At 62.3% G+C, this 26,951-nt stretch overlaps 1 protein-coding gene across 1 annotated transcript in view; it reads left to right on the forward strand.

Moving 5' to 3' along the window:
* Positions 1-26,951, forward strand: part of CEMIP (cell migration inducing hyaluronidase 1) — a 117,583-nt gene that overhangs the window by 76,151 nt on the left and 14,481 nt on the right. Inside the window, exons 12-22 of the mRNA XM_070400529.1 lie at positions 276-467; positions 8,413-8,588; positions 12,930-13,139; positions 15,115-15,320; positions 15,877-15,946; positions 16,963-17,091; positions 20,069-20,154; positions 21,344-21,475; positions 23,529-23,564; positions 23,654-23,809; positions 26,220-26,400. Coding sequence (XP_070256630.1) covers positions 276-467; positions 8,413-8,588; positions 12,930-13,139; positions 15,115-15,320; positions 15,877-15,946; positions 16,963-17,091; positions 20,069-20,154; positions 21,344-21,475; positions 23,529-23,564; positions 23,654-23,809; positions 26,220-26,400 — 1,574 coding nt within the window. The remainder of the gene's footprint in view (positions 1-275; positions 468-8,412; positions 8,589-12,929; positions 13,140-15,114; positions 15,321-15,876; positions 15,947-16,962; positions 17,092-20,068; positions 20,155-21,343; positions 21,476-23,528; positions 23,565-23,653; positions 23,810-26,219; positions 26,401-26,951) is intronic.

Raw genomic sequence — 26,951 nt, forward strand, 5'->3', positions numbered from 1 at the left:
GAGGCCTCGGTGGAAAATTCCTCCGCCCGGAGCTGCTGAATGGCCCTTTAATGGTGGGGGTTTTTGTGGACTCCCCAAAACCTGCACCAGGACGGGCAAGATGTGAGCCAGGCGATGTGGGGTTTGGCTAGGCAGCCCTGGCATCGCCTTGTCTAGGGAAGGGCAGGGAGGAGGCCGACAGTGCACAGGGCGCCCAGGGCCAGAGCCCGCCTCTCACTCCCTCCCTCCTTCTCTCTGTCCCTCCCGCCCGCCCGCCCCGCCCGGGGTCCTTACAGTGAGGCCCAAGCTCACGGTCACCATCGACACCCACGTCAACAGCACCCTCCTGACGCTGGAGGCCGACGTGCGGTCGTGGAAGCCCGGGGACACCGTGGTGGTGGCCAGCACCGACTACTCCATGTACCAGGCCGAGGAGTTCCGGGTCCTTCCCTGCCGGGCCTGTGCTCCCAACCAGGTCAGAGTAGCAGGTAGGACGCGCCCCCCGCCCCGGCCCAGGCTGGTGGGACCTGGGGATGGTGAGGCTGACGGCTGGCTGGAGCCACGGACGGACGACCTGTATCTGTCAGCGCGCCGCGTAACAAAAGGACCCGTCGCCATCTCACGGCAGACCTTTTCTGATTTCTTACTCGTGCACCTGCAGGCTGTCTGGGCTCGGCTTCTCCAAGCTGAGAGGTGGGCTCAGGCCGGGCCCCTGTGGCTCTTCCTCTCCCCAGGACACAGTCCTCTGGTGGGAGCGGGGCTGGAGGTCCCCAGAGAGGTGCACAGAGACGCAGGAGGACGCTGGGGGCCTGTGCGCCGGACTTGCAGCCTCTGCCCACATCCCATTGGCCAGAGCATATCACGTGGCCGCCACGCACGGGGTGGGGAGCCCTGCTTCTCCCACGGGGGAGTGGACATTTCTTAGGTAACCATGCGATCTGCCAGGGATGTTAAAATCTCTTCTTTCGATAGCTTTTGGCCCAAAAGTGGTTCTCAACCTTCCTAATGCCACGACCCTTTCATACAGTTCCTCATGCTGTGGTGACCCCCAACCACACAATTATTCTCGTGGCTACTTCATCACTGTCATGTTGCTCCTGTGATGAATCGTCATGTAAATATCTGATATGCAGGATGGATTTTCATGGTTACAGATTGAACATAATGAGAGCATAGTGATTGATCACAGAAACAATATGTCATTATAGATGTGTTTTCCGATGGTCTTAGGCGAGCCCTGTGAAAGGGTCGCTCGACCCCCAAAGGGGTCAGGACCCACAGGTTGAGAACCGCTGCTTTTGGGTTTTCTTCTCCTCCATCTTGACTTTGACACCCCGGTTAGCAGACATCATCATCGGGTTCGTTATTCTCGGCGGCCAGAGCGATGTGTCCGTTCGGGTGGCCTGGTTGTAAGCGACAGAGTCTGACTCGACTGTGTTCATCCAGAGGCCGAGCGGCCAGGCAGGGCACAGGGCACAGGGCTGCAGGGCCCTGGGGGGCGGGGACCGGCGGGCAGCTTTCTGGGGGCGTCCCTGTCTGCAGGCTCCACCCTTAGTCCCCGGGACAGAGCTCAGAGGTCACATTCAGGGCGAGCACTGGCTGGGCCGCCGGCAGGGGACAGGCCCTGCCCTCACAGCCCCTCTGAGACGGCCCCACACGGAGAGATGGTCCCGTCCCAGGGACACTGGGTGCATTGCCGGGAGCAGTAGAAATACCAGCTCCAGCCCTGGCCGGTGTGGCTCAGTGGATAGAGCGTTGGCCTGCGGACTGGAGGGTCCCGGGTTCGATTCCGGTCAAGGGCAAAGCCCGGGTTGTGGGCTCCATCCCCAGTGGGGGGCGTGCAGGAGGCAGCCAATCCATGATTCTCTGTCATCATGGATGTTTCTCTCTCTCCCTCTCCCTTCCTCTCTGAAATTAATAAAGAAATATATTTAAGGAAAAGAAATACCAGCTCCACCAGAGAGGTAGTAGGATTGGGGGCTGGAGATGGCCACGGAGTGAGGAAGCATATCAACTTGGTTCAAAATACACTATTTTGGAAATAGAACCACAGAAAGTAAAATTCAACGCAATCTTTCTTTTAAATGTATTTTGATTGATCTCAGAGAGGAAGGGAGAGGGAGAGAGAAACATCCATGATGAGAGAGAATCACGGATCGGCTGCCTCCTGCACACCCCCTACTGGGGATCGAGCCCGCAACCCGGGCATGTGCCCTTGACTGGAATCGAACCCGGGACCCTTCGGTCTGCAGACCGACGCTCTATCCACTGAGCCACACAGACCAGGGCTCCGGCTGCTTCCCGAGGCCTCTTGGGCGGGTTGGAGAGAGCGCTGGGCTGCTCTGGGCCTGAGTGCAGGGAGGAGAGGGGGAGGGGGGACGCTGGCTCCCTGGGGACCCTCCAGCCGCCCTGGGGTTAGCGAGGCCAGTGACTGTGTCTGCAGCAGCCCACACCCAGCTGACCCCACCCCGGAGGGTTAGCCCAGTGGTCGGCAAACTCATTAGTCAGCAGAGCCAAATATCAACAGCACGACGATTGAAATTACGTTTGAGAACCAAATTTTTTAAACTTAAACTATGTAGGTGGGTACGTTGTTATTAACTGAATTAGGGTGCTCCTAAGGCTTAGGAAGAGCCACACTCAAGGGGCCAGAGAGCCGCATGTGGCTCGGGAGCCGCAGTTCGCCGACCACGGGGTTAGACTCAGAGGGGATGGTCCACTGGGCTCTGCTCACCAGCGCCTCCTGGTGGACAGTGTCAGGAACTCCCCAGGCAGGGGTCTGTGTGTGTGAGTGTGCTTGTGTGCAGGTGTGTGCATGTGTGTGCGAGCATGTGTGTGTGTGTGACTGTGTGTATGTGTGTCCGTGCTTGCATGCATGTGCGTGTGTGATTGAGTGTGTGCATGTGAGTGTATGTAGGTGTGTGCACATGTGTGTGAGTATGCACACATGTGTGTATGTGTGTGAGTGTGCATGTCCATGTGCGTGCATGTATGTGTGAATGCACACGTGTGTGAGGGAGTGTGTGGGTGTGTGCATGTATGTGAGGGAGTGTGTGTGCATGCATGTGTGTGTGTGCATGTGTGTGAGTGTGTGCATGTGAGTGTATGTAGGTGTGCGCACATGTGCGTGGGTATGCACACATGTGTGTATGCGTGTGAGTGTGCATGTCCATGTGCGTGCATGTGAGTCTGTGTGCATGCACACGTGTGTGAGGGAGTGTGTGGGTGTGTGCATGTGTGTGAGGGAGTGTGTGTGTGCGTGCATGTGTGTGAGTGCATGTGTGCATGTGTGTGCATGTGTGAGTGTGTGTGTGTGTGTGTGTGTGTGTCCAGGGGACTCGCATGCCTTCTCTTCAGCCCCAGCCCCTCTCTCTGGCTCTCCATCTCCCCCCCGAAAGAGCGAGGACTCCACCTGCTCCCTTCTTTGGGGCAACGGCCCCCCATTCTCTCACGGGGCTCCCCTCCCCCAGCTGCTGCAGAGCGGGGCGCGCACAGCCCCCCCGGCTGCTCCTCTCCGCCCCCTTCCAGTAAACAGGCATGTGGAGACTTCTCTGATGGGAAACAGATGAGGGTAACGAAGTCTTGAAAACGTGTGAATCATCCAAAAAGAAAACATTTCCTGGTCTCGCCAACCGCAGGCTAATTCCCAACACCTCCTGACACGGCCATGAGGGCGCCTGGCGGCGTGCTGCCCGCGGGCCACCCCGCCCTCCGGCTGGGACCCGCCTGCCCCCTCGTTCAGTGACACTCCTGTTGGGAGGCCTGACACGCGTGCAGGTTCCCGTGACACGCCCACACGCACACGCTCCGACCGCTCCCTCTTCTCGGGCAGCTACCACAGATGCGGAGACTGAGGCTCCGGGAAATCCAGGGTCTAGACCAGGGGTCGGCAAACCGCGGCTCGCGAGCCACATGCGGCTCTTTGGCCCCTTGAGTGTGGCTCTTCCACAAAATACCGACTTCTGCTCATGGGCCACGAAGTTTCAATCGCACTGTTCCTGGTATTTTGTGGAAGAGCCACACTCAAGGGGCCAAAGAGCCGCATGTGGCTCGCGAGCTGCATTTTGCCGACCACTGGTCTAGACTCGTCCTTTCTAATGAGGTAGCCACCAGCCACATGTGGCTGTTTAGGTGTCATTCCAACCCGGCTGGCGTGGTTCAGTGGTTGAGCATCGACCGATGAGCCAGGAGGTCGGGGTTCGATTCCCGGTCAGGGCACAGGCCCGGGTTGCGGGCTCCATCCCCAGTGTGGGGCGTGCAGGAGGCAGCCGATCCATGATTCTCTCTCATCATGGATGTCTCTCTCTCTCTCTCTCTCTCTTTCTCCCTCTCCCTTTCTCTCTCTGAAATCAGTAAAAACATATCTCTATATATAAAAGCCTAATACATAAAATGTCCCCTCCAGAGTTTGACCAGGAGTTCGATCGCTCGCTATGACGTGCGCTGACCACCAGGGGGTGGTGCAGAATGAAGGAAGGCCCCGGCCGGCAGCCAGCAGGCCCTGATCGGCCCTGCTCGCCAGCCAGGCCTAGGGACCCAACCAGTGCATGAATTTCGTGCACCGGGCCTCTAGTTTTAAATAAATAAATAGAGCCCTAGCCAGTTTGGCTCAGTGGATAGAGGGTCGGCCTGCGGACTGAAGGGTCCTGGGTTCGATTCTGGCCAAGGGCACAGGCCCGGATTGCGGTCTCAATTCCCAGTAGGGGGCGTGCAGGAGACGGCCGATCCATGATTCTCTCTCATCATGGATGTTTCTCTCTCTCTCTCCCCCTCTCCCTTCCCCTCTGAAATGAATAAATAAATAAAAAAGAGAATGATAACTTTATAAAAAATATGAATAAATAAATAATTATTCCAACTACAGTTAGAAAGTCCGTTTCTCGGACACGCGAGCCGGGTTTCCCGTGACCGTGGCTGCAGGTGGCGAGAGGCCACAGGCGGCCACTGTGCAGGCAGAGCGTGGCCGTCACCCTGAGGGTGTGGGGGTGCTGGAGTCGGCCACACACGTCTCCCTGGTGGGCGAAGGCTGGGCAGGATTCCCACCCAGAGCCGCCCGGCCGGCCCCAGGCTGCGCGGCCGACACCGTCCTCCCCCCGACGACCCCGATCCCGCATCTCCCCTCAAAGCCGAAGCCGGCTGGGCTGCGGGAGGAACCGGGGACTCCATGGCTTAGCGTTGCTTCCCCGGGACCTGCCCCGAGCACCTCAGCCTGGTCCTCGGGGGTCCGGAGGGCAGGCCCCTGGCCCCGCTGGGTCTGAGCCTCGATCGGCACGTGTGTCTGTCCCCCACTCCCCCCCCCACAACGGCCCTTGATGCTTTTTCTTCTCTGCACCCCAGAGTGGCCAGCACCGTGCCACCCCGGGGAGAGGGCCGGGGGCGAAGCCAGGGCCGCAGCAGCGTGGCCACTTGGGGGGAAGGTCAGGGTCTGAGTCCCTCTGTTTCCCAGCCACCCCCACCCCGTGCTCGCGCTCACGGCCCTTCTGGAGGGTTCCGGACAAACGCGGCCTGTCTGCTGTCCCTGATCCCTCAGTGTCAGCCCTGCGAGGAGGGAGGGAGGGCGGAGGCCGGGAAATGGACGGGCGCTCAGCTTCCTGGGGACAGCGGCCGGGCGCGGCCTGGGAACGCAGCCGCGGACAGATGATGGGCCACAGGGTTCTGTGCGGGTCTGACAGGGGCTCCCGTGGGGGGTGGGAGGGAGGAGGCTGTGGCAGAAGCACGCTGACAGCTCTGTCTCCCCGCCCGCCCCGGGGTCTGACCCTCTCAGTCCCCACCCACCGGGAAGCCACTCCTACACCCCTGCCGGCCGGTCTCCCCGGGACCAAGCAAGCCGCCAACAGGAGGCCATCACAGGTGTGAGGCTGGTGGTAGCATCCTGGGCTCCAGCCCTTTTTAAAAATATTTTTTTATTGATGTCAGTGAGGAAGGGGGAGAGAGAGAGAGAGAGAGAGAGAGAGAGAGAGAGAAACATCCATGATGAGAGAGAATCATGGGTCGGCTGCCTCCTGCACGCCCCTCACTGGGGATGGAGCCCGAAACCCGGGCCTGTGCCCTCACCGGGAATCGAACCCTGACCTCCTGATTCATAGGCCGATGCCCAACCACTGAGCCACACCGGCCGGGCCCAGCTTTGGTGACAAGAACTCTGCAGGCCGGCCGAGCGCCGGCCCCCAAGGCGTCCCCCCTCCTAGTCCTCGGGGCCTGCACGTGGGGCGGGCCTGGCAGAAGGGACGCTGCAGGTGTGATGGCGTCAGGGCTGGGGGGTTGGGGGCGGGGGCACGGTCCGGGTGGGATCGCGGCGTTTACATCACGGGACACGGGGGTCAGGGCCACGGGAGGAGGCGACGAGGCGACAGAAGAGACTGGAGCGATGGGGGCTGCAGGTGGAGGACGGGCCACCTGCCAAGGGGCACAGGGCCCATAGAAGCCGGAAAGGGACAGACCCCCGCCCCCCCAGGCCCCCTCCCCGCACCCCCCTCCGGGCCCAGCCCTGCCGGCCGCGGCTGCTGGCCCCTGGGGCTGGTTTGGACGTCTGACCCCCAGGCCGCTGAAGGCCCCGTGTGTGGTCCTCTGGGCGGCAGCCCCGGGAGCTGGCACGGACTCCCCGGGGGTGATTTCTTGGCTTGGCCGTGAGCCGGGATCCCCGCTTTGAACTTGGGGGCTTCGGAGAAAACAGCGCCTCCCTGTCTGCAGATGCCAGGGCGGCAGCACCCCCAGATCCCGCAGGCCCAGCCCCGGGCGGCCCCGGGCAGGCAGGTGGGAGGGGTTGGCCGCTCAGGGCTCCCTGAGTCCACGACCTTGCATGTGGTCTGCGTCCCGGACTGGAGGAAGCGTGCGCTCTAATGCTTACACCAGGGTCCCCCCTCCCTCCTCCCCCTCCCTCCCCCCCCATGAGCACCAGGAGGCGGCTGTGATGTGGTCCAGGCTGGAGGCCACAGGACAGGTGGCTGCTCCCTGAAACGCCGCCCGACCGGAAGGCGAAGGGCCCGCGGCCAGGACAGCAGTCCCGCCTGGAGCGAGCTAGAGGCAGGCTAGGCCCTGGCCGGTGTTGCTCAGTGGTTAGAGCACCGCCTCCTCCCGGGACCGGGCCCTGGACGGGGTTCCTGCAGGAGGCAACCCATCAATGTGTCTCCCTCCCATCGATGTTTCTCTCTGTCTCTCCCTCTCCCTTCCACTCTCCCTAAAAATCAATGGGAGCCCTGGCTGGTGTGTCTCAGTGGGTAGCACGTCGGCCTGCGGACCGAGGGGTCCCGGGTTCGATTCCCGGTCAAGGGCACGTGCCCGGGTTGTGGGCTGGATCCCCAGTGGGGGGCGTGCAGGAGGCAGCCGATCCATGATGCTCTCTCATCATGGATGTTTCTCTCTCTCCTTCTCCCTTCCTCTCTGAAATCAATAAACATCTATTTTTTTAAAAAATCAATGGGGCGCAATCCTCGGGGGAGGATTAGCAACAACAACAACAAAATTAGAAGCAGGCTGGGGCCGTTGTTCCAGAAAAGCACTCGGGGCTGTGGTGCAGGCAGGATTCGGGCTGACAGTCAAACGCAGCTGCAACGCTTCAAGCTCTTGTCCCCTCCCCGCCCGGGTTGGGGGGGAGGGGGGGCTGGGACCAGTGGTACAGGCTCAGAGCATCCTCCCCTCCCCGGCCAGGAGGAGGGATGGGGAGAGAGAGGGGGAGGGTGTGCTGCGGCCAGCACGGGGCTGGTGAACCCTGCGCTGTCCAGCGGGACCTGGAGGCACCCGGAGCCGGCCACCGGCCACCGTGCTGGGCACAGAAGCTTCTAGAAAGTGTGGGTGCAGACACTGAGGCTGAAGCCAGTCGGACACAGACGGGCTCGCTTTCACAAATACGGGTTGTGGCAGGGGCCTCACGGGGCGGGGGGGAGGGGGTGCGCGTCGTGTCTGTGAGAATCCCAGCCGCGTGGGGGTCGGGGCGCAGGCCCTGGGGGGCCATCAGAGCCCAGGTTTTCTATCTCGTTGTGGTGCCATCTCCAAGGCCCTGTCCTCACCTGCCCGGGGGGGCCTGGATCACCCCCACACGTCCTCATTCCAGCCCGGGAGCAGGGCCCCCGAGGGGGCCCACATCGCTCCGCCCGCCCTGTGCCCACAGCAGCTGCAGGGCGCCGGGCACCTGTCTCTCCCGCGCAGCCCTGCGTCCGCCTGACGCCCTGGGGATTTCAGCCCCGAAAAGCAGAAGAGGGGCGGATCCTGGGGACAAACAGCCGTGCCGGCCCCGGCCCAGGTCTGAGCATGCGTGGCCGGCTCAGAGGCGGCCTCCCCGCCCTGGGCTTCCTGCTGTGCAAAGGGCCTGGGGCCGCCTCGCAGGTCGTGGAGGGAGCCCCGCACAGGAGGGTCAGGCAGCCGGCAGGGCCCGGAGCCCCGCGGGTACACGCAGCCCGTCTGATGCCCCCCCTCCCCCCCCCGTGTCTGCCCCAGGGAAGCCCATGTACCTGCACATCGGGGAGGAGGTGGACGGCGTGGACATGCGGGCCGAGGTCGGGCTGCTGAGCCGCAACCTGGTGATCGCGGGCGAGATGGAGGCCGGGTGCTACCCCTACACCAGCCACATCTGCAGCTTCTTCGACTTCGACACCTTCGGGGGCCACATCAAGGTAGGGGCCTGCCCCACGCGGCCATAGCCCCCCCCAACTCCACCGGAGACTTCCCAGGGTGCCAGGCTGTGGGCGGGAGGGGCGCAGGGGGAGGAGGGGCAGGAGAGGGGCTGAGGCAGGAGAACCTTCTATAGGGTGGAGAAGTCTTATGAGTTAACGCTGGCGTGCTGTCCACCCATCGGGACTTGGGAACGGGAGAGACGGGGTGCAAACTGGGGACAGCTCCTTACCCGCCTCTCACCAGCCACACTAGTCCCACCAGCCACACTAGTCCTACCAGCTAGACCAGCCACAACAGTCCCACCAGCCAGACCAGTCCCACCAGGCCCACCAGTCACACCAGCCACACCAGTCACACCAGTCACACCAGCCACACTAGTCCTACCAGCTAGACCAGCCACAACAGTCCCACCAGCCAGACCAGTCCCACCAGGCCCACCAGTCCCACCAGCCACACCAGTCACACCAGTCACACCAGCCACACCAGTCACACCAGCCACACCAGTCCCACCAGCCACACCAGCCACACCAGCCAGACCAGTCCCACCAGGCCCACCAGTCACACCAGCCACACCAGTCACACCAGTCACACCAGCCACACTAGTCCTACCAGCTAGACCAGCCACAACAGTCCCACCAGCCAGACCAGTCCCACCAGGCCCACCAGTCCCACCAGCCACACCAGTCCCACCAGCCACACCAGCCAGACCAGTCACACCAGCCACACCAGTCACACCAGTCACACCAGTCACACCAGCCACACCAGTCACACCAGTCACACCAGTCACACCAGCCACACCAGCCACACCAGTCCCACCAGCCACACCAGTCCCACCAGCCACACCAGCCACACCAGTCACACCAGCCACACCAGTCCCACCAGCCACACCAGTCACACCAGCCACACCAGTCACACCAGGCCCACCAGTCACACCAGCCACACCAGTCACACCAGCCACACCAGTCCCACCAGCCACACCAGCCACACCAGTCCCACCAGCCACACCAGTCACACCAGCCACACCAGTCACACCAGCCAGACCAGTCCCACCAGGCCCACCAGTCACACCAGTCACACCAGCCAGACCAGTCCCACCAGCCACACCAGTCACACCAGCCACACCAGTCACACCAGTCACACCAGCCACACCAGTCACACCAGCCACACCAGCCACACCAGCCACACCAGTCCCACCAGCCACACCAGTCCCACCAGCCACACCAGCCACACCAGTCACACCAGCCACACCAGCCACACCAGCCACACCAGCCACACCAGCCACACCAGTCACACCAGCCACACCAGCCACACCAGTCACACCAGTCCCACCAGCCACACCAGCCACACCAGCCACACCAGCCACACCAGTCCCACCAGCCACACCAGCCACACCAGCCACACCAGCCCCACCAGCCACACCAGTCACACCAGCCACACCAGTCATACCAGCCACACCAGCCACACCAGCCACACCAGCCACACCAGCCCCACCAGCCCCACCAGCCACACCAGCCACACCAGTCCCACCAGCCACACCAGCCACACCAGCCACACCAGCCACACCAGTCCCACCAGCCACACCAGCCACACCAGCCACACCAGCCACACCAGCCACACCAGCCCCACCAGCCACACCAGCCACACCAGCCACACCAGCCACACCAGCCACACCAGTCCCACCAGGCCCACCAGCCACACCAGCCACACCAGCCACACCAGCCACACCAGGCCCACCAGCCACACCAGTCACACCAGCCACACCAGCCACACCAGCCACACCAGCCACACCAGCCCCACCAGCCCCACCAGTCACACCAGTCCCACCAGCCACACCAGCCACACCAGGCCCACCAGCCACACCAGTCACACCAGCCACACCAGCCACACCAGCCACACCAGCCACACCAGCCACACCAGCCACACCAGCCACACCAGTTCCACCAGCCACACCAGCCACACCAGCCACACCAGCCACACCAGCCACACCAGCCACACCGGTCACACCAGTCCCACCGGCCACACCAGTCCCACCGGCCACACCAGCCACACCGGCCACACCAGTCACACCGGCCACACCAGTCCCACCAGCCACAGCAGCCACACCAGCCACAGCAGCCACACCAGCCACACCAGTCCCACCAGGCCCACCAGCCACACCAGCCACACCAGCCACACCAGTCACACCAGCCACACCAGCCACACCAGCCCCACCAGGCCCACCAGCCACACCAGTCACACCAGCCACACCAGTCACACCAGCCACACCAGCCACACCAGCCACACCAGTCCCACCAGCCACACCAGCCACACCAGCCACACCAGCCACACCAGCCCCACCAGTCACACCAGTCACACCAGTCCCACCAGCCACACCAGCCACACCAGCCACACCAGCCACACCAGTCACACCAGCCCCACCAGTCACACCAGCCACACCAGTCACACCAGCCCCACCAGTCACACCAGTCCCACCAGCCACACCAGCCCCACCAGCCACACCAGTCACACCAGTCCCACCAGCCACACCAGTCCCACCAGCCACACCAGCCACACCAGCCACACCAGCCCCACCAGCCACACCAGCCACACCAGCCACACCAGTCATACCAGTCCCACCAGCCACACCAGTCCCACCAGCCACACCAGTCACACCAGCCACACCAGCCACACCAGCCACACCAGTCCCACCAGCCACACCAGCCACACCAGCCACACCAGTCACACCAGCCACACCAGCCACACCAGCCACACCAGTCCCACCAGCCACACCAGCCACACCAGTCCCACCAGCCACACCAGTCCCACCAGTCCCACCAGCCACACCAGCCACACCAGCCACACCAGCCACACCAGCCACACCAGCCACACCAGCCCCACCAGCCACACCAGCCACACCAGCCACACCAGCCACACCAGCCACACCAGTCCCACCAGCCCCACCAGCCACACCAGCCCCACCAGCCACACCAGCCACACCAGCCACACCAGCCACACCAGCCACACCAGCCACACCAGTCCCACCAGCCACACCAGCCACACCAGCCACACCAGCCACACCAGCCACACCAGCCACACCAGTCACACCAGCCACACCAGCCACACCAGCCACACCAGTCCCACCAGGCCCACCAGCTACACCAGTCCCACCAGCCACACCAGTCCCACCAGCCACACCAGTCCCACCAGGCCCACCAGTCACACCAGTCACACCAGCCACACCAGCCACACCAGTCCCACCAGCCACACCAGTCCCACCAGGCCCACCAGTCACACCAGTCACACCAGCCACACCAGTCCCACCAGCCAGACCAGTCCCACCAGCCACACCAGTCACACCAGTCACACCAGCCACACCAGTCACACCAGCCACACCAGCCACACCAGCCACACCAGTCCCACCAGGCCCACCAGTCACACCAATCACACCAGCCACACCAGTCCCACCAGCCACACCAGTCACACCAGCCACACCAGCCACACCAGCCACACCAGTCACACCAGCCACACCAGCCACACCAGCCACACCAGTCCCACCAGCCACACCAGCCACACCAGTCACACCAGCCACACCAGCCACACTAGTCATACCAGCCACACCAGCCACACCAGCCACACCAGCCACACCAGTCACACCAGTCTCACCAGTCACACCAGTCACACCAGCCACACCAGCCACACCAGCCACACCAGCCACACCAGTCTCACCAGTCTCACCAGTCACACCAGCCACACCAGCCACACCAGCCACACCAGCCACACCAGCCACACCAGCCACACCCGCCACACCAGCCACACCAGCCACACCAGCCACACCAGTCCCACCAGTCCCACCAGTCACACCAGTCACACCAGCCACACCAGCCACACCAGCCACACCAGCCACACCAGTCTCACCAGTCTCACCAGTCTCACCAGCCACACCAGCCACACCAGCCACACCAGCCACACCAGTCCCACCAGTCCCACCAGCCACACCAGCCACACCAGCCACACCAGCCACACCAGCCACACCAGCCCCACCAGCCACACCAGCCACACCAGTCACACCAGCCACACCAGTCCCACCAGCCACACCAGCCACACCAGCCACACCAGTCTCACCAGTCTCACCAGTCTCACCAGTCTCACCAGCCACACCAGCCACACCAGTCACACCAGCCACACCAGCCACACCAGCCACACCAGCCACACCAGTCACACCAGTCACACCAGTCCCACCAGTCCCTCCAGTCCCACCAGTCCCACCAGCCACACCAATCACACCAGTCCCACCAGGGTGCCAGGGAGCGACTCCCGCCTCCTCTGACCCCTGCTTCCCCCGACTCTGTCCCTCCTCCCAGTTCGCCCTGGGCTTCAAGGCCGCGCACCTGGAGGGCGTGGAGCTGCGGCACATGGGGCAGCAGCTGGTGGGCCAGTACCCCATCCACTTCCACCTGGCGGGCGACCTGGACGAGCGGGGCGGCTACGACCCGCCCACCTACGTGCGGGACCTGTCCATCCACCACACCTTCTCGCGCTGCGTCACTGTCCACGGCTCCAACGGCTTGCTGGTGAGCGCTCCCCACCCCCCTCCCCCCTCCTCCCAGGGAGAACGGACCTCGCGGGCCCTCCCTCCCGCCACGCAGCCGCCAGCTCTCGGGTCACCAAGTCCAGGGCCCCGGGGCAGAACCACCCTCCCTCCCCTTGGGCGCCAAGTGACCTCCAGTGACAGCAGCTGCCAGGCAAAGAGAAGGAGAAGATGGGCTGCCTGCTTGCCGAGGGCACCAAGACGCCGGGGTGGTGGTCAGGGGGAGGGGGAGGGTGCCTGCGTCGGGGGAGGGTCCTCCCGGGGCCGTGCGGCGGGACAGTCTGCGAGCTGAGGCGAGGGGACCACGCCAGGACGGCTGTGGCGTCGGCCCGGCCACCGAGCCCTTTGCTGCCCGCAGACCAAGTGTCCGTCAGAGCAAAGGCTGCTGGGAGACGTGTGGTCAGTAGCTCGTCGGCCTGAGTGTCAGAGGCCTGTCTTGATTTGCACAGATAGTTCTTTTTTAAAAATATATATATATATTTTTATTGATTTCAGAGAGGAAGGGAGAGGGAGGTGGATAGAAACATTAGTGATGAGAGAGAATCATGGATCGGCCGCCTCCTGCACGCCCCCCACTGGGGATCCTGCCTGCAACCCAGGCCTGTGCCCTGACCAGGAATCGAACCGTGACCTCCTGGTTCCTAGGTGGACGCTCAGCCACTGGGTCACGCCGGCCGGGCCCAACTTAGCCTATAGAATAAAAGGCTAATATGCAGATGGACCGAATGTGGAACGACCGGTCGCTATGACGTGCACTGACCACCAGGAGGCAGGTGCTCGATGCAGGAGCTGCCCCCTGGTGGTCAGTGCGCCCCCACAGGGCCAGAAGCTGGGCTCAAGGCTGGTGAGCGCAAGGGTGGTGGCGGGAGCCGCTCCCGCCTCCGCAGCAGCGCTAAGGATGTCCGACTGCCGGCTTAAATGGGGAGCGGGCCTAAGCCATCAGTCGGACATCCCCGAGGGCTCCTGGACTGGGAGAGGGCGGAGGCTGGGCTGAGGGACCTCCCCCCACCGAGTGTATGAATTTCGTGCACCGGGCCTCTAGTATTTTCTGTAAACGTGTCCAACTGGACGATACAAAATGGCACCTCCAGTTTGTGTTTGCTTCGGCTTGTATGGTGTTTTAGAGAAACATCTGATCGTTTTTCCTCTAAACCGATCATTGTACGCTGCCCTGCACCCCCTTCTCACGGACCGAACTCACGCCCCCTGTGAACTTTACGAGCAGATGTTGCAGGTGCCATGCGGGCCCCAGATGTGTTTCCTTTGGCCTGAACGGTGTTTAAAGCAACATTCAAATCCGCTCCCACAGTTTAAACACCGAGAAAGTTCAAGTCAGAGCCGGGGTTCCTGGCTTCTCTGGGAACGTCGGCCGAGCCGGCGGCACCAGACCCACCTTGCCGCCTGGCCCAGAGTCCCGGCTGCCCCGCTGGACCGGCCTGTGTTCCACGGGGGTCCCGAGCCCAGCGCCTCCTCGTGTGTGTCAGGCGGTGCCCGGGCGGGTGCCACCCGTGCATTTGTGTTTGTGAAACTTGCTTTTTTTAAACTATATTTTGATTTCAGAGAGGAAGGGAGAGGGAGAGAGAAACATCCATGATGAGAGAGAATCATGGATCGGCTGCCTCCTGCACGCCCCCTACTGGGGATGTGCCCGCAACCAAGGTACATGCCCTTGACCGGAATCGAACCTGGGACCCTTCAGTCTGCAGGCCGACGCTCTATCCACTGAGCCACACCGGTCAGGGCCACACCTGCTTCTCCTGCTTTATCCCTCTTCCCACCCCTTGGGGCCTCGGCCGGAACAGCTCCAGCTGGAAGGCACCTGCCCAGGCCCCCCTCCCAACCCCCCCAGGCCCAACCCCTGCGTCCGGTCCTCCTCCAACCCCCTCCCCCCTCCCCTGTGCTCCCCGCGGAGCCCGTGAGCAGCCGGACGCCGGTGACAGGCCCCCCTCGCCCCGCAGGTCAAGGACGTGGTGGGCTACGACTCGCTGGGCCACTGCTTCTTCACGGAGGACGGGCCGGAGGAGCGGAACACCTTCGACCACTGCCTGGGCCTCCTCGTCAAGGCGGGCACACTGCTCCCCTCCGACCGGGACAGCAGGATGTGCAAGGCCATCACGGAGGACGCGTTCCCGGGCTATATCCCCAAGCCCAGGCAGGACTGCAAGTACGCGCTCCCCGTGCCCGCCGGTGCCCACACCCGGCTGCCGAGCCCCCAGGCCCCGCCCTGAGCCCCCTGCCGCTCCGAGAGGGGGCGAGGTCCCTTCCCAGGTGCCCCTGTCACCCATCGTGTCCCCGGAGAACCGCAGTTCTCGCCCTTGGGCTTTCCTGACGCCATGTAATGCTCTCTGGGGCGCTGCTGCCCCTGGCTCCCAGGTGGCATGTGGACCAGAGAGATGGCTCCCTGTGCAGCGGCCTCCTGAGCCCGGGCCGCTCCCTGAGACATGGCCACTGTCCTGCTTCCGGTTTATTTCCCACCATCTCGGGCTCCACCCACACGCGGGCCCGTCCACCCACAAAGATCCGGGCCCATGTCAAGTCCTGATCACGTTAAGGCTCCGTGCACCCCGCTCCCCCGAGAACAGTGGGTTTCAGATCAACAAACCCAGGGTTCCCCGGCCTCTAAGGGGCTCCTGGGGGCAGCGTCCGCGAGGCGAGCCCGCAGGGCCCCGCGCAGTGTGGGGCTGGGGCTGTGTCTGACCCTGCCCCTCCCCTCCCCGCAGCGGCGTGTCCACCTTCTGGATGGCCAATCCCAACAACAACCTGGTGAACTGCTCCGCCGCGGGGTCCGAGGTGAGCGGGGAGGTCTCTTCTTGGGAGGAAATTAGGGGTGCGGTGGGGGGCCTGTGGGGGCCCAGCCAGGCCTGAGGTACGTGTGCGCCGAGCCCCAGGCCTGAGGGGTGCCCTGGTTTTCAGCGATGGCTGTGCCTGCGTCCCCTGGTGATCGTAGCCAATGAGAACACAGCACTTTATGCGAAACTAGAGGCCCAGTGTACAAATTCGTGCACAGGTGCGATCCCTCAGCCTGGCAGGCAATCGGGGCTGATCAGGGCCTGCCAGCCGGGCGGGGGGGTTGGGGGGGAGGGCCGGGGGACAACCGCAAGAGGTTGGCTATGGGTGCACACTGACCACCAGGGGGCAGCTCCTGCATTGATCATCTGCCCCCTGGTGGTCAGTGCACATCATGGCTACCAGCCAGTCGTCTGGTTGTAATGGTTGCTTAGGCTTTTATATATATAGTTAGCTCATGTCAGACTGAAATCGCTGTCGCTTAGACCAGTGCCTGGCCCGCCAGCGTTCTCTAAGCTAAATAATTCCGTTCTCACATTGGCCCTGTGAGGTCGGGGCTGGGTGTGTCAGGAGACGGGCACGGGGAGCTCACGTGCCCAGGGCACCATGGGGTACCAACAGGGCTTCGCTCCCATCCACCCCTCCCTGCCGCTCACCCCCGAGGGACCCTGAGCGAGGCAGTGCGGGCCCTGGGCCCTGGGCCCGGCCTCCATGTCTGTAGAAGGAGAGAGAGAAGCCGAGAACACCGCAAGCCCCCCTCCCCCGTTACCTGCCAGGGGTGATGGCGCTGACACCCAGCCGCGTGGAGTCGGGCCGATAGAGTCGGACCCGGTGAAGGGTTTTAACAGACGGGGTGGGCCCCACAAAGTGTATTTGCCTCAAGCTTTTTGCTGTTTCCCAAGGAGTGTTTGGGGGTGGGTGGTGGGCCCGTTGGAGAAGGCGGGGTTTGGGGCCATTCGGTCGCCCGGCCAGAAGCCGCCTGGAGCTGAGTCCTGTGCCTTCCTGTACCTCTCCCACAGGAGACGGGATTTTGGTTCATTTTCCACCACGTGCCGACGGGCCCCTCAGTGGGCATGTACTCCCCGGGCTACTCGGAGCACATCCCCCTGGGAAAGTTCCAGAACAACCGGGCACATTCCAACTACCGGGTGAGTCACCCCAGACCACCACCCCCAACCCTGTCAGGGCAGCCCTGAGACTGGAGCTGTGGACGCAGGCATGGGGCCATCCATCCATCCACCCACCCATCCAGCCAGCCAGCCACCCATCCACCCACCCATCCACCCACCCACCCATCCATCCATCCACCCACCCACCCATCCATCCACCCACCCATCCACCCATCCACCCACCCATCCATCCATCCACCCACCCATCCATCCACCCACCCATCCATCCATCCACCCATCCATCCATTCACTCATCCATCCACCCACCCATCCACTCATCCATCCACCCACCCATCCACCCATCCACTCATCCATCCACCCACCCATCCATCCACCCACCCATCCACTCATCCATCCACCCACCCATCCATCCACCCACCCATCCATCCATCCACTCATCCATCCACCCACCCATCCATACATCCACTCATCCATCCACCCACCCATCCATCCATCCACTCATCCATCCACCCACCCATCCACTCATCCATCCACCCACCCATCCACTCATCCACCCACCCATCCACTCATCCATCCACCCACCCATCCATCCATCCACCCACCCATCCACTCATCCATCCACCCATCCACTCATCCATCCACCCATCCACTCATCCATCCACTCATCCATCCACCCACCCATCCATCCATCCACCCACCCATCCATCCACCCATCCACCCACCCATCCATCCATCCACCCACCCATCCACTCATCCATCCACCCATCCACCCACCCACCCATCCATCCATCCACCCACCCACCCATCCATCCACCCACCCATCCACCCATCCACCCACCCATCCATCCATCCACCCACCCATCCATCCACCCACCCATCCATCCATCCACCCATCCATCCATTCACTCATCCATCCACCCACCCATCCACTCATCCATCCACCCACCCATCCACCCATCCACTCATCCATCCACCCACCCATCCATCCACCCACCCATCCACTCATCCATCCACCCACCCATCCATCCACCCACCCATCCATCCATCCACTCATCCATCCACCCACCCATCCATACATCCACTCATCCATCCACCCACCCATCCATCCATCCACTCATCCATCCACCCACCCATCCACTCATCCATCCACCCACCCATCCACTCATCCACCCACCCATCCACTCATCCATCCACCCACCCATCCATCCATCCACCCACCCATCCACTCATCCATCCACCCATCCACTCATCCATCCACCCATCCACTCATCCATCCACTCATCCATCCACCCACCCATCCATCCATCCACCCACCCATCCATCCACCCATCCACCCACCCATCCATCCATCCACCCACCCATCCACTCATCCATCCACCCATCCACCCACCCACCCATCCATCCATCCACCCACCCACCCATCCATCCACCCACCCATCCACCCATCCACCCACCCATCCATCCATCCACCCACCCATCCATCCACCCACCCATCCATCCATCCACCCATCCATCCATTCACTCATCCATCCACCCACCCATCCACTCATCCATCCACCCACCCATCCACCCATCCACTCATCCATCCACCCACCCATCCATCCACCCACCCATCCACTCATCCATCCACCCACCCATCTATCCACCCACCCATCCATCCATCCACTCATCCATCCACCCACCCATCCATACATCCACTCATCCATCCACCCACCCATCCATCCATCCACTCATCCATCCACCCACCCATCCACTCATCCATCCACCCACCCATCCACTCATCCACCCACCCATCCACTCATCCATCCACCCACCCATCCATCCATCCACCCACCCATCCACTCATCCATCCACCCATCCACTCATCCATCCACCCATCCACTCATCCATCCACTCATCCATCCACCCACCCATCCATCCATCCACCCACCCATCCATCCACCCATCCACCCACCCATCCATCCATCCACCCACCCATCCACTCATCCATCCACCCATCCACCCACCCACCCATCCATCCATCCACCCATCCATCCATCCACCCATCCACTCATCCATCCACCCATCCACCCACCCACCCATCCACCCATCCATCCATCCATCCACCCACCCATCCACCCACCAGATGGGAAGGCCTGGGTGTCAGGCTGGCCCTCGGGCCCAGTCCCTTATGGTGCAGGTCAGAAAACCGTGGTCCCAGAGGAGAGTGGACACGTTCAGGGTCAAAAACAAAACAAGGGCCAACGAGGAACTAGACCAAACAGGAGAGAGAGATTCTCAGCATGACCTGTGCTTACGCTGAGGGGGTGTCCTGTGAGGAGGGCTGGGTGGCTGGGCAGAGAGAGGACCCCCGGGCGGGGCCACGTCCCAGAAGCTAAGAAAGACGCGAGCTCCCGGGGCCGAGGACAGAGGCCAGGAGGACCATGGTGTCGCCCAACAGAACAGCACGGGCCTCGGGGGACGTTCTGAGGCTGTCGGGGGCCCCAGGGAGCTGTCCCCATCGGAACGGGCCATCAGCGGTGGGGTGGGGGCGGGGACAATGCATCGGCTACTTATCAGACCCCCGAGGGCCTTCCCACGAGAGGGGTGGGGGTGAGCCTTGTTCGACCTGGATGTGCGGAGAGGTTGGGACTGGTGAGGCTATGGGGGGAAGTGGTTTGCCGCCGGAAGTCGGCCAGGGTCACGGGCACGCGTGGAGGGGCGGCCTGGAGGACTTAGCAGGAGGGACTCGGCCGCGTGGCCTTGGACCAGGTCCTGAACCCCTGTGTCCTCAGCGTTCTCCGCTGTGCCTCCCAGAGGGTTTCAGACCTGACCGAGCCACACAGGGCCACCCCCACACCGCACGGCAGGCCCCTGCTCCCACTAGTGCATCCTGGGAGCAGAGGTGGTTTGCGGGAGCGTGCGAGGTGGTGCAGTGAGGCTGGGCGTGAGGAGATGCCTGGCCTGCAGGGCAAGCCAACGTGCCCCTGAATGTCTACCCCCCCCCCCCCCGCAGGCTGGCATGATCATAGACAACGGCGTCAAAACCACAGAAGCCTCTGCCAAAGACAAGCGGCCCTTCCTCTCGATCATCTCTGCCAGGTAATCAGCCCTCGGGACCCTCAGGTCAGCCCCATTCCACCCACCCATCCATCATCCATCCATCCCTCCATCCCTCCATCCCTCATCCACCCATCCCTCCATCCATCCATCCAGCCATCCCTCATCCACCCATCCCTCCATCCCTCCATCCATCCCTCCTCCATCCATCCATCCCTCCATCCACCCATCCATCCACCCACCCATCCTTCCATCCATCCATCCACCCACCCATCCATCCATCCATCCATCTATCCATCCATCTACTCATCCATCCACCCATCATCCATCCATCCATCATCCATCCACCCACCCACCCATCCACTCACTGTCATTCACTCAGTCAGTCATCCGGTGTCTGTGGAGCACATCCTGTGTCCTGCACGTTGAGCTAGTTGCTGGGGGAACCGTGGTGAGAATCCGGACAGAGCCAAGTGTGAGATTCCAGCATTTAGGGTTTCAGCATTAGGGCTGAATTAGGGCTGAGTTAGGAGTGAATTAGGGGTAAATAGGGGTGAATTAGGAGTGAATTAGGGTTTCGGCCTTAGGATTGAATTAGGTTTCAGTCTTAGGGGTGGATTAACGGTGAATTAGGGTTTCAGCATTAGAGATGAATTAGGGGTGAATTAAGGTTCAGTCTTAGGGGTGAATTAGAATTTCAGCCTTAGGGGTGCATTAGGGTTCAGCAAAAACCCGCCCCTGGTCAGTGAGCGGGATGGGCCGGGGCGGCAGCAGGTCGGGCTGGGAGGGACCGCGTGGAAAGGAAGGAGGGAAGAAGGACTCCTTCGGAGTAAAGAGGAGGAGCCAGCCGGGCCGGGCCCACACGTCGAGGCCCCCAGTGCCGAGGAGCCGGTCTCTGTGAGGGGACCCCGTGGCCGGGGCTCCCTCTGAGGTGACCCCAGGGACACGGTGATGGCCCCAGGGGACATCTGTAGGGCGCACCCCAGTGAGCGTCTGGGCCCCCAAGCTGCTGCCCAGCTGAGAGGCTGAGGCTTGGGGTCAAGGTTACCCCAGTGGGTGGAGAGCTGGCACCGCCGTCCTGGCCCTGAGATTCTCTGACCTTTGACCGCTGGGCGGGGTGCTCCTCGGGCAGCTGATGGGCAAGAGAGGGGACGCAGCTGCCACCTGCATGAGGGGGCCCATGCAGGAGCCCCCCCTCTGACCCGTGACCCCCCGCCCGTGCGCCCCGCAGGTACAGCCCGCACCAGGACGCCGACCCGCTGAAGCCCCGGGTGCCAGCCATCATCAAGCACTTCACTGCCTACAAGAACCAGGACCACGGGGCCTGGCTGCGGGGCGGGGACGTGTGGCTGGACAGCTGCCGGTGAGTGGGCCGTGTGGCGTTGTCACCGAGTGGGCACGGAGCCCCTGCCCGGGGCGGGGAGAGAGCAGCACGGGGCGGGGAGGAGTGGCCAGGGCCGGGCGGGGGCGGAGAAGGCAGCAGGCCTGGCCCCCAGCCCCTCCCAACAGCCTCGGCCCAGTGCCAGGTGCTGGGGCCGCGAATGGCCTCCGGGTCGTAGGGGGTGGGGCCCCCTCAGGCCCATAGCCAGTCCGTGAAGGTGGGGGAGCTAGGCGCCCACTGTGTGCTGCGTCCTCGTCCTCAGTGGCCTTTGTTTCTTACCCTCTCAAAAGCACCCAATGTGTGCTGCGTCCTCAGTGGCCTTCGTTGTTTACCCTCTCAAAGGCACCCACTGTGTGCTGCGTCCTCGGTGGCCTTCCTTTCTTACACTGACTCTCAAAGGCACCCACTGTGTGCTGCGTCCTCGGTGGCCTTCGTTGTTTACCCTCTCAAAGGCACCCACTGTGTGCTGGGTCCTCGGTAGCCTTTGTTTTTTACACTGACTCTCAAAGGCACCCACTGTGTGCTGCGTCCTCGGTGGCCTTCTTTTCTTACACTGACTCTCAAAGGCACCCACTGTGTGCTGTGTCCTCAGTGGCCTTCGTTTCTTACACTGACTCTCAAAGGCACCCACTGTGTGCTGGGTCCTCGGTAGCCTTTGTTTTTTACACTGACTCTCAAAGGCACCCACTGTGTGCTGTGTCCTCAGTGGCCTTCGTTTCTTACACTGACTCTCAAAGGCACCCACTGTGTGCTGGGTCCTCGGTAGCCTTTGTTTTTTACACTGACTCTCAAAGGCACCCACTGTGTGCTGCGTCCTCGGTGGCCTTCTTTTCTTACACTGACTCTCAAAGGCACCCACTGTGTGCTGCGTCCTCGGTAGCCTTCGTTTCTTACACTGACTCTCAAAGGTCGAGCTTGGCGCCTTTATTTCAGGGAGGGTCCCCAGGCTGGGCTTAGCGAATCCCCCTAAACCAGGAGGTGCTTGCCTGGGACCCGAAACCGCAGCTTCCCGCCCCGGAGGCCAATGAGAAGGGAGCTGCGGGGCGAAGGCCCGTGGAGAACGTGCAGCCCCCGAGGGACAGGACCGAGGGACAGGCTCCCAGGACAGACATATGCTGCCCCGCTCCACCGGGACCCCCTAGAGCAGCGGTTCTCAACCTGTGGGTCGTGGCCCCTTGGGGGCCGAACGACCCTTTCACAGGGGTCGCCCAAGACCATCGGAAAACACATCTATAATCACATATCGTTTTTGTGATGAATCACTGCTTTAATTACGTTCAATTTGTAACCATGAAAATACATCCTGCATATCAGATATTTACATGACGATTCATCACAGTAGCAACATGACAGTGATGAAGTAGCCACGAGAATAATGTTATGGTTGGGGGTCCCCACAGCGTGAGGAGCTGTATTAAAGGGTCGCGGCGTCAGGAAGGTTGAGAACCGCTGCCTTAGAGGAACCCTGACAGTTAGGGTGAGGGAGCGAGAGGAAGCGGCAGGGCCCAGGCTTGGGAAAAGCAGGCGGGAGGAGTGGCTGGTTCCCCAGGCCCTCCCAGGTGTGTGTGTGTGGGGGGGACACAGCCCTGAGTGTCTCTGAGGCCCCCGGGGCTCAGCGGACGAGAAGGGAGAACGCAGGCCAAGCGCTGGGGGTGCAGGGACAAGGAGAAGCCGGCAGGGGCCTGCACCCCGATCCAGATCTGGCGAGGAGCCAGGCCCTGCACGCGCCAGGGTGCAGCCTCCACCAGCCGGCGAGGGGGCTGGAGACGCAGGCCCAGGGCGCCTGTCTCCCCAGGCCTGACGCCCAGACACACGCTGTCACTCATTCTCTGTGGAGCCAGGCTGAGCAGGAGGGGCCTGAGCTATCCCAGCTCCCTCAGGGAACCCCAAGCTCAGGTCCCGATCCCCCCAACCCCCACAGTAGCTGCAGTGGCTCCAGGGCCCGGGGGGGAGGGGGGCCGCAGGGCGAGTGAGCGCGCTCTACCCACTGAGCCACACCGGCCAGCGCGCTCTGACTGTCTGCTTCCGTCCCCAGGTTCGCTGACAATGGCATCGGCCTGACCCTGGCCAGGTAAGCAGGCACCTGTCCCCGGGCGCCGGGCCCCCTGGGAAGGTGCCCGCGGCTTCCTCACCCTGACACCCTCCCCCACCCCCCTGCAGCGGCGGGACCTTCCCCTACGACGACGGCTCCAAGCAGGAGATCAAGAACAGCCTGTTTGTGGGCGAGAGCGGCAACCTGGGGACCAGGATGATGGACAGCAGGGTCTGGGGCCCCGGCGGCCTGGACCCCAGCGGGAGGACCCTGCCAATCGGCCAGTAGGTTGGCGCCCACGGCGGCGGCCGCCTCGAGCCGCGGGGCCCAGACGTGAGAGGGGAGGCAGGACTGCTGAGGGGAGGCAGCAGGCGGCATGGCTCTGGGCTGTGTTGATAGGAATTTTATTTGTAATATATTTTATTGATTTTTTACAGGGAGGAGGGGAGAGGGATAGAGAGTTAGAAACATCGATGAGAGAGAAACATCGACCAGCTGCCTCCTGCACACTCCCTACTGGGGATGTGCCCGCAACCAAGGTACGTGCCCTTGACCGGATTCGAACCCGGGACCCTTCAGTCCACAGGCCGACGCTCTATCCACTGAGCGCCGGCCTGTGGACTGAAGTGTCCCGGGTTCAAATCTGATCAAGGGCACATGCCTGGGTTATAGGTTTGATCCCCAGTGGGGGGCGTGCAGGAGGCAGCTGGTCCATGATTCTCTCTCCTCATGGATGTCTCTCTCTCCCTCTCCCTCTCCCCCTCCTCTCTGAAATCAATAAAAATATATTTTAAAAAAAGGAAAGAAAAGATCTTGCAGACAGAACCATGGGCTCGAGGTGGCCCTGGTCGGACTGTTATAGGAGCCGCCCTGGGTCTGCACGGCCGGGCCCTGCTCTGAGGGTCCCACTCCCGGGCCCAGGCGCTCTGACGGTTCACGCCGAGGGTTCCCATCGGTGCGTTAGTTGAGCGTCTGGCTCCTCTGTGGGCCTCCAGCTGCACTCGGAGCCAGAACCCGGGACGTGCAGCCCGGTCACGGCTGATTCATCCTGTCTGGGCCCGGCTGGGGTCTGAAGGGACACTGAGTGGTCCCAGAGATGCGTTCCATGGACAGAGGCCCGGGGCCGCCCCCGGCAGGCAGGACTCACGGCCGTGACGTTCATCGGCCGCTCATAAAACAATGCAGAAGGGCCCGGTCCCTGGCGTCCGCTGACGCCACCTTGCCCAGCCCGCGTGACGCAGCGTCCCCCGGGAGCCGTGTCTGCCTGGAGGGGGGGCGGTGTGAGGATGGGGGGCAGCTGGGTGCGGCCTCTCTCCCCAGACATTCATATCTGCATTCTTGTTCATCTTCCTGCCTTGGCCCAGGGGTGGAGATGCCAGTAAAAGCAAAAAAGCTGGGCCTGGAGGATGAGCAGGCCTCGATTTGGGGCCCTCGTAGGCCCTTGCCCCCCCCGCCCTTGCCCCTGGCTCAGGAGCCCGAGGCACATGGAGAGGGTCCCTGACCCCTGCCCCCCACTGGGCTCGAGGCGAAATGTCCCAGTCACAGTCCTACTCCAGTCCCCTCCCTCCACGGCCACGCCTGCGTCCCCTCCGGCCTCCTGGGGATCTGGGATTTCTGGGGTCTCCTGCTGGCTTTCCTCTGTCCCCCAAATCCAGCCCGCGCCCCAGCGAAACGCTTGCTCACAGACAGGAAACGCACCCCAGGCCTCATCTGATTAAATTGTTGTAGCAAGTGAGGCTGAGGCGGCCATGACGACTGGCTCTCCCTCCCCACGGGGCACGGTGCTGGCGGTGCTGGCAGTGTTTGCCCAGTGACTCTTCACAGGATGGAAATGTTGGGGGATAGGTTTGCAATAGAGGATGGTCCCCCAAGCCCTAACCCAGCACCTACAGAGATATTCATCTCTCTGTCCATCATCCATCCACCCATCCAGCATCCATCCTTCCATCCATCCTCCACCATCCATCCACCCACCAATCCACCCATCCATCATACATCATCCATCCATCCATTCATCCACCCATCCATCATCCATCATCCATCCATCATCCATCCATCATCCATCATCCATCCATCCATCCATCCTCCATCATCTATCCACCAATCCATCATCAACCATTTATCCATCATCCATCCATCCTTCCATCCATCATCCATCCATCCATCCATCCATCATCCATCATTCATCCATCCATCCATCCATCATCCATCCATCATCCATCCATCCATCATCTATCCATCATCAATCCATCATCCATCCATCATCCATTATCCATCCATCATCTATCCATCCATCATCCATCCATCCATCCATCCATCATCCATCCATCCATCATCCATCCATCATCCATCCATCCATCCATCCATCCATCCATCATCCATCCATCCATCATCCATCCATCATCTATCCATCCATCCATCATCCATCCATCCATCCATCCATCCATCCATCCATCATCTATCCATCCATCATCCATCCATCATCCATCCATCCATCCATCCATCCAGCGATCAGTGAGTGACACTACGTCCCTGAATGCTTTCCCCATGAGCTAACGAATGAGCCCGCCGTGTGCTAGGCAGGGGAGCTGCTGGGGGCGGGGCCAGGCCTCGTTTGCCTGGCAGGTCCCTGGTGGCACCCACGAGGGGGCAGACGTGGCAACATGCCTGACACTGCCTCGCCCGCCCCCGCAGGAACTTCCCCATCCGGGGGATCCAGTTCTACGACGGCCCCATCAACATCCAGAACTGCACCTTCCGCAAGTTCGCGGCCCTGGAGGGCCGGCACACCAGCGCCCTGGCCTTCCGCCTGAACAACGCCTGGCAGAGCTGCCCCCACAACAACGTGTCCAAGGTCACCTTCGAGGACGTCCCGGTGAGCGAGGTGCCGGGCCCTCTCCCAGCCACCCAGGCCCGGGCGGTTACTCATCGCAGGGTCTGAGCGGCCTCCTCCGGGCAGCCTGGACCGCAGCCCAGTTCTGGCTGCATCCAGACTGGAAAAGTACAAGTGTGGGGGCCGGCCGGTCAGGCCGGGGTCACTGCCCGCCTGCCCTCGCCCTGCCCAGGGCTCACGGGCCTCAGCGGGAGCCTCGCGCTGGGCGCCAGAGTCAGGCTGCTCCTCCAGGCGCCTGGCTTTTGACCTGTGAGTCCTGTGCCTGGGCCACCTGAGTTTGGCCCAGTTCATTTAATTTTCTAAATATATTTTTCCTAGAGGCCTGGTGCACGAAATTCGTGCAAGAGTAGGCCTTCCTTCCCCCGGCTGCCGGCATCAGCTTCCCTCCGGCACCCGGGACCCGGGCTTCCCTCCGGCCACTGGCAGGCATTCAGGGCCTGGGCTTCCTTCACAGCCTCAGCTTCATCTGGAAGGTCGTCCCGACGGACGTCCAGTCTAATTTGCATATGACGCTTTTATTATTATAGATTGAT

Source organism: Myotis yumanensis, unplaced genomic scaffold (genome assembly GCF_028538775.1).
Source record: "Myotis yumanensis isolate MYYU_CA2020_CCGP unplaced genomic scaffold, mMyoYum1.0.hap1 SCAF_20, whole genome shotgun sequence".
In the NCBI taxonomy this organism is placed as follows: Eukaryota; Metazoa; Chordata; class Mammalia; order Chiroptera; family Vespertilionidae; genus Myotis; species Myotis yumanensis.